Here is an 8,531-nt window from a genome sequence, read left to right as displayed (position 1 = left end):
GAACAACGGGATGACAGTGATACAGTGATAGTTACAGCTGTAAATATTACATTAAGTTCACCACCAAAGGTCCATTCTAACCATCATATATTTGACTCCTTTTACTTCCCCTTCTCCCATAACCCTCATCTCCTTTTAAAATAATTTGGTATTTTAGTACAGAAGTTTTGTTTTGTTTGTTTTGAGACCACACTGACAGTGCTTAGGACTTACTCTGGCTCCAAGATTGGGGGTCCATATATGGTACTAGAAACTGAACTGGGGTTGACTGCAAGCAAACAAAACATCTTAATCCTTGTACTTTCTCTCCAGCACCCCCATTTTTAATTAATAGTTGAGTAATATCCCTTTTTCTTATCCAAATGTCTGTCAATGGGAAATTTGAAAAAATATTTAAATATATTTTAATCCTAAAATGATTGATTTGGCTATAATAATGTCCTGTTTAATTAAGAATACTTGGTAAACAATTACATGTTGGTGTTAGTATTGCAGATAACCAGGGAAATGGACAGAGTCAACCAGAGTGAAATCTCAGAGTTTCTACTCCTGGGGATCTCAGAGAAACCTGAAGAGCAGCAGGCCCTTTTCTGGATGTTCCTGGTCATGTACTTGGTCACAGTGGTAGGAAATGTGCTCATCATTCTGGCCATTTGCTCTGACTCCCACCTGCACACGCCCATGTACTTCTTCCTGACCAACCTCTCCTTCACTGACCTCTTTTTTGTCACCAATACAATTCCCAAGATGCTGGCAAACCTTCAGTCTCAGGACAAAACCATATCTTATGCAGGGTGCCTGACACAGCTTTATTTCCTGGTCTCCTTGGTGGCCCTGGACAACCTTATTCTGGCTGTGATGGCATATGACCGCTTTGTAGCCATATGTCGCCCTCTCCACTATTCCACAGTCATGAGCCCTAGACTCTGTATATTCCTCCTCACCACATGTTGGGTGCTTTCCATTCTCTATGGCCTCATCCACACCCTTCTCATGACCAGAGTGACTTTCTGTGGGTCTCAGAAGATTCATTACATCTTCTGTGAGATGTATGTGCTTTTGAGGCTTGCCTGTTCCAACACTGAGCTCAATCACACAGTGCTGATTGCCACAGGTTGCTTCATCTTCTTCACCCCCTTAGGGTTCATGACCATGTCCTACATCCGGATTGTGAGAGCCATCCTTCGCATACCCTCAGCTACAGGGAAATATAAAGCCTTCTCCACTTGTGGTTCCCATTTGGCTGTGGTCTCTCTGTTCTATGGGACACTTGGTATGGTCTATCTGCAGCCCCTCCACAGCTACTCCATGAAAGATTCTGTTGCTACAGTGATGTATGCTGTGGTGACACCCATGATGAACCCTTTCATCTATAGCCTGAGGAACAAGGACATGCATGGGGCACTGAAAAAAATCTTTCTAGTTTTTCAGAGGTTGACCTGAGGGTAAGTTTTGAAAAGAACATTAAAGTGGAATTTCTTCGAATTGAAATTGAAAGCATTATCTTGGCAGTATGTAAGGTTGAGTAAGGCATAGCTCAAGTTCAGAATGAGTTCATGCGATGAAGTAAAAATGTCTGTTTGTAACCCACTGTCCCCCAATCCTCACCAGACATGGCAATAACAAAGGCTATACTACCATAAATAGTAGAAATTTGTAGGATCAAATCCTCCAACTTCTCTGAGCACAGGATCACAGTGCCACCATTCAGACGTTCAGTTTGGGACTGGAGAGATAATACAGTGTGCAGGAGGCAGGGCACTTGCCTTGTAAGCTTTTGGATATCCTTGCCACCCCATATGGTCCCCTGAGCCCTTCCAGGAGTGATCTCTGAGCACTGCTGGCGTGGCTTCAAAGCAATAAACAATCACAACACATCCACTCAATCCTAGGGTTGTTCTCTCAAGTTCTGTTCTCTCAAGTTCTCTTAACACATTTACTCAGGGTCTTGAAATCTGATTGTTTTTAAAGAGTCTGTTGCTTCTAAGACACCTGGACAGAAGACCACGGGTTAAGCCTACAAGTGCCCTGGGTGAGGCCACACCTTTCCTGAGGCTCTTTGTGTGTACAAATCACATTGCTTCAATGCTTACTCATAATCCTTCTGAACACCACCTGAGTTTTCAGAAAAATTTTTGTGGGAAATTTCTTCTTTGGTCTTGGTTGATTATAGTTTTAGATCTCGAATACTGAGTTTGTCTTTATTCTCCTTTCCTTTACCCTGTGAACAATCTTATCACAGGGCATTCTACCATGCACAGTTGATTTCATGTTGTAGATTTCTCCATCACCACCTTTGATTGCCTTGCAATCTCTCTATTCTTTGCTCAACACAAAACTCTCAGGAATATTGGCATGTTCGTGAATATGAGTGATGGAAGAAGCATAAGTGGAGAAGTCAATTATAAGACCCAATCTATAACAAGAAGCAAACATTGTTGTCTAAAGCAATGGATGGAATAGCTGAAGAGAAGACTTATCCCTTGGTTGTGGCAGTTTGGAAGAGGAAGCAATCCTTTACAGATGGATCACAGAGAAACACTGACCTGAACTTTGGCTGTCAGGGAGCACTGACCTGACCTGAGATTTGCTGATTATTGATTGAAATGAGTTACTAACATGAATCTGGAGCTCATGATCTCGAGGGGTCCAGGGATAAATTTCAGCGCAGTGTGTGAAGGCAGTGTTCATGCACTAAGATGGAGAGTTAGGGGATGTGGAGAAGGAAAGTCAGTTGAGGTTGCTAGTGATGAAGGAATCAGGGACACCTACCTTATGCAGTAACTTCTGAACTGAGACCCAAAGAATATCAAATAATTGTCCAGGAACACCACTGGGTCAAGAGGAAACATTGACACTGGAGTGGGATGGCATAGAGGTGAGTGTTTTTACCACCATCAGCCAGAGTTCATGCCCCAGCTCTACCAATATGTGGTGTGTTCTTGGAAAACTCTGTCCTTCTCTAGGCATTATTTTCTCATCTGAAAATTAAGAACAGTAGTAAGATAGAACACAAAGTCTTTATTTAGCAAAAGGCCTGACCCAAAATCAGTGCAGTTTTTTTCCACACAGCAATAGCTGTAGGAAAGCAAAGGCCAGAAACCCATAAACGGCCTGGCAAGAGAGGGAGAGAAAGGGCTGAACCGAGTATTATTAGTGAAGTAAGTTTACCAAGAGAACAAAAGGGATAGGGGGAGGGGTTCCAAATGCCTCTATATTGAAGAACTTGTATATGTTCTGTATATAATGAGGTACCATTGAATGTCTGTTAGTTCTTACTAATATTTATGTTAATTATGTTAATTTATGTTAATATTTATGGGATGCATTCATAATAAAAATTTGAAAATTTTAGATGAGTCAAATAGAAGTAGCTAAATAAGAGGCCCTCAAATAGTATTTTTCATTATAATGTTAATGAGAAAAAAAGTAACCCCTGAAAATGTTCACAATCTGTGTTAGCTCACACAATTTTCTCATGCCCTCCTGGATTTTCTTAAGCTACTCCTGCTATCTCCTGCATCTTGGAGATGTGTATGTGAGTTCCTGGTCTTTTATCCATTATCTCAGCCTAAGAGAGACTGACTTGGGGTGTATGTATGTGTTGTGTGTGTGTGTGTGTGTGTGTGTGTACCCTCAATGGAGAGGCAGCCTGTCCAGAGTTGGTTCCACCTTGTGTCACCAGCTACTTGAAGAGGCTCTGGCTCTTCAAGACCTTGAACTAACTAAAGAAAAATTAATGAATGAAAATTAGTGCTGAATATTAGAAGTAGTTGGTTCTTTGTTTAGAAGTTTGGTATGTTTTCATGTTCAGAAACATGCCAGAAGAACTAAACTTTTATTTATGTCAGTTTATGGGAAAGGTGGTTTTACCATATATTTGATTTAGAATGACAGTTTTCAACAACCTACAAAATATGGACTTGCTATACTTATATTATCCCAAAGTAACTACTATTTTCATTTGGTGTAAATTCTTTACTTTGGTAAATTATAAATATATTTTTCTGAAGGAATTAAATTTTAATGCACTTTTGCTTAATATCTGAGTAATTCTATTGAGTAAATATTCAGCTACTTTAATATTGCATTACTAAACAGTATTCATTTCACACACTTCCTATTATTTAACATTTTGATACTGAATTGTAGGATAACGTTGGTTTGTCTTTTCCACCTTGCCACAAAGAGCTTAGGTTTATCGAGTTACTCCCATCACAGTGCTCCCATTCCTCTGTATTTATTTGTAACCTCTTTCTTTGTGCTCTGTTGACTTATAAATATTATTTTTCTCTTCTCCTTAAGTCCTTTGCATAGATAATTCAGAGCAATGTCCTTTTTGTACAGGCACAAGAAGACAGTAAATGCTATGCTTTTGTAATATCGGAGTTAATTGACTCCAGATAATATTACCTCTGGGACATTTGTTCTCTTGACCTAAGCCTCAGTTGCCCTTACTTCCTGGCACCACAAAAGCAGAGTGCTGATGAGGGACTGGGCAAGCAGTGAGCTATGTGCTACCCTAGCATCAAAATGGGCCTGCCGAAAAGTGCCATAATGCTTAACTATAAGCTAAGAGCTTGGTCATGGGAAAATGCTATCATGATCCAAAAAGCAATAACTAGATTTGGACCCTGCTAGGATTAGGAATGATTAATCCAGCCTGAGCACTGTAGTTGGAATCTGTGGCAAGATGTCCCCAGGAGAGCCACCCTACAAGCTCAATGTATCTCTTACTGTGTCCATACAACATAACTAATATTAAGATTTTAATTAAGTTGTTGGACTAAGGAGAGCAGAAACACCCTTAAGTGGTAATTTGCCCATGAGCATAAGAAGGGCTTTCTTTTTTAAAATTTTTTAACTTAAAAAAATTTTTTTAATTAGTGAATCACCATGAGGGTACAGTAACAGATTTACACATTTTCGTACTTGTGTTTCCCTCATACAATGTTCGAGCACCCCTCCCTCTACCAGTGTCCATTCTCCACCACCAGTGAACCCAGTATCCCTCACACCCCCAATCACATCCCCCCCCCTCTGTGTCAGGGCATTCCCTTTTGTTCTCTCTCTCTCCTTTTGGGTGTTGTGGTCTGTAATAGGGGTATTGAGTAGCCATCGTGTTCAATCAATAGTCTACTTTCAGCACGCATCTCCCCTGCCGAGCGGGTCCTCCAACCAGATGTTCCCTTCTTGATATTCCCTTCTCTATCTGAACTGCCTTTTCCCCCAGCATGTGAGGCCGGCTTCCAAGCCATGGAGCAAGCTCCTGCTACTTATTTCTACTATTCTTGGGTGTTAATCTCCTACTCTGTTATTTTATATTCCACAGATGAGTGCAACCTTTCTATGTCTGTCTCTCTCTTTCTGACTCATTTCACTTAGCATGATACTTTCCATATTGATCCACTTATATGCAAAATTCATGACTTCATCTTTTCTAACAGCTGCATAGTATTCCATTGTATAGATGTACCAAAGGTTCTTTAACCAGTCATCTGTTCTCAGGCACTCGGGTTTTTTCCAGATTCTGGCTATTGTAAACAGTGCGGCAATGAATATGGAAATGCAGGTGTCATCTCTACTATACTTTTTTGCTTCTTCGGGATATATTCCCAGAAGTGGTATTGCTGGGTCAAATGGGAGCTCAATTTCTAACTTTTTGAGAAGCGTCCATATTGTTTTCCAGAAGGGCTGAACAAGTCGGCATTCCCACAAACAATGTAGAAGGGTCCCTTTCTCCCCACACCCCCTCCAACAATGGTTGCTTTTGTTCTTTTGGATGTGTGTCATTCTCTGTGGTGTGAGGTGGTATCTCATAGTTGTTTTCATCTGCATCTCCCTGATGATTAGTGACGAAGAGCATTTTTTCATGTGCCTTTTGGCCATTCGTATCTCTTCTTTGGGAAATTTTCTGTTCATTTCTTTGCCCTATTTTCTGATGGGGTTGGATGTTTTCTTCTTGTAGAGTTCAACCAGTCCTTTATATAACCTTGATATCAACCCCTTATTGGATAGATATTGGGTGAATATCCTTTCCCATTCTGTAGATTGTCTTTGTATTCTGGTCACTGTATCTTTTGCGGTGCAGAAGCTTTTTAGTTTAATATAGTCCCATTTGTTCATCTCTGTTTCCATTTGGTTGATCAGTTCTGTGTCATCTTTGAAGATACTGTTAGCTTTAATATCGTGGAGGGTTTTGCCGACTTTGTCTTGAATGTACCTTATGGACTGTGGTCTGATGTTGAGGTCTTTAATCCATTTTGATTTGACTTTTGTGCATGGTGTCAGGTCAAGATCTAAGTCCATTCTTTTGCATGTGGTTGTCCAGTTGTGCCAGCCCCATTTGTTAAAGAGGCTTTCCTTGCTCCATTTCACATCTCTTGCTCCCTTACCAAAGATTAGGTGATCGTACATTTGCGGTTGTGTGTAGGGATATTCCACCCTGTTCCATTGGTCTTCGGCTCTGCCTTTGTTCCAGTTCCATGCTGTTTTAATGGTTACCGCTTTGTAGGAGAGTTTAAGGTTGGGGAGGGTGATGCCTCCCATCATCTTTTTCCCAAGAATTGTTTTAGCTATCTGTGGCATTTGTTCTTCCATATGAATTTTGAATAGCTTGATCCATTTCTTTGAAGAATTTCATGGGTATCTTTATAGGGATTGCATTGAAGCTGTATAATGCTTTGGGGAGTATTGCCATTTTGACAATGTTGATTCTCCCTATCCATGAGCAGGGGATACAGAGAGCTGTAGGAGAGAGATGAGAGAGAGGCCAGGACAGCAAGATGGAGCGCAGAGTCTAGCAAGGGGAACAGAGGGAGAAGAATGTAGGGGAAAAATTCAGGAGCAGGCACGCAGAGAGACAAGAGATGCGACTGCGAGAGGGGCACGGAGAGATGAGCGGGAGAGACAGGAGGAGATGGGAATGAGGGTCAGTGTGAGACTAAATGAGAAGCTTAGAGACTGGAAAAGGCGTGTGTGGAGAATGGAATAAATGACAACTGATCATCAACCAGCTTGGCCCTCGTTTCCTCCTTCATCTGCCCCATGGCCTGGGCCGCCCCGGGTGGGGGATCAGCCAAGACCACTGAATCCAGGCAGCGAGAGGGAGAGCCGCGGGGGATCTCCCCAGCCACCCTAGAGATTATACACTGAATTTAAGTGATTTTTCTATTGTTGGCAACACAGCAAGAAATGGCTTCATATGCACATTCTTGTTTGCTTTCCTGATAGCTTTCTTAAAGGAAGATGTCCACATGAAACATGCTGGAACAAAAGACTTATTATTCAGAGCCTTAAATAATACACTTCCTGAATCACCTTTCACAAAGTTTATACCAATCTGTAGTTTCATGAGCTACAGCACAGTGGGTAGGGCGTTTGCCTTGCACAAGGCCCACCCGGGTTTGATTCTTCCGTCCCTCTCATAGAGCCTGGCAAGCTACCAAGAGTATCTGCCCGCACGACAGAGCCTGGCAAGCTACCCGTGGCATATTGGATATGCCCCAAACAGTAACAAGTCTCACAATGGAGACGCTACTAGTGCCCGCTCAAGCAAAATCGATGAACACTGGGACGACAGTGTGACAGTGTGGGGGGAAAACAAGCTCTCTCACTTTATGTTTTGTGTTTATTTTCCTTTTTTCAATTTTTATTTCCTTAAATTTTTTGTTAAGATACTGTGATTTACAGTTACTCACAGTTGAGTTTCATGCATACAATGTTCCAATACTAATCCAACCACCCTCCACCAGTGTCCCCACGTTCCCTCCACCTACCATCTTCCTTCAGGCCCCACACATTAAGTTGAGTTGTAATATGGATCTTCTGGTTCAGTGTTGTTGATTCTGTGGTTTAGATATATAGATATCCAACACCTGTACCCAACCTGATGGGTCCTAGAGGGAAGGAAAGAAATGGAGGGAGTAGAGAAAGAAGGAAGAAGCAAATGAGAAATAACAGGGGCAGGGACTTTGGGCACATCAGATGTGTTATTTCTATATATTTTCCTTTTTGTTAGATTTGGGAAAGAAAGGAAGCAAGAAAGATCCAGGAACTTTTAAGGTAATAGAAAAAAGCAAAGACTACAATGCACTTCTTTAGTAATACCTTCCCTGGTTAATATACTCTAACGTTTAGGACAGAGTTGGGTGGGCTAGAGAGGGGTGGGGCATGTACATCTAGGTTTCTGATAAGCTTGGCTTCTGATCTGTCACTCTTAGGTGAGCTACAACCTGAGAAACAAGACCATCCTTTATCACCAAAATGGAAAAAGGCATAAAAAGGAGAGTACAAACTGCAACCCAGATTTCTGTGGGGTGTTTCTCTTACTGCTTAGGAAGAGGCTTCCTCCAGAGCCAAAATCTGATCACTTTTCCCAGACCAACCATCCATCTGGCATAATCTGGGAGTGACTGCCTTGGACAAATATGAATAAAGAAGATGATAGAAAAGAGAATGCCATGAGTACGTCTACATTTTTCTTAGTCTTCTTTACCCCAATAAATACATCTTTAAAAAAAATTCTAGGA

General features: G+C 41.4%; 1 protein-coding gene across 1 annotated transcript; it reads left to right on the top strand.

The window, feature by feature from the left end:
- Nucleotides 1-468: 468 nt before the first annotated feature.
- Nucleotides 469-1,443, top strand: LOC101539314 (olfactory receptor 1D2-like). The gene has a single exon (XM_004604969.2). The coding sequence runs from the start codon at nucleotides 475-477 to the stop codon at nucleotides 1,441-1,443; it is 969 nt and encodes a 322-aa protein (XP_004605026.2). The 5' UTR covers nucleotides 469-474.
- The last annotated feature ends 7,088 nt before the right edge of the window (nucleotides 1,444-8,531 follow it).

The sequence above is a fragment of the Sorex araneus genome, chromosome 3 (genome assembly GCF_027595985.1).
Source record: "Sorex araneus isolate mSorAra2 chromosome 3, mSorAra2.pri, whole genome shotgun sequence".
Classification (NCBI taxonomy): domain Eukaryota; kingdom Metazoa; phylum Chordata; class Mammalia; order Eulipotyphla; family Soricidae; genus Sorex; species Sorex araneus.
This window is presented reverse-complemented; position numbering and strand designations above follow the sequence as displayed.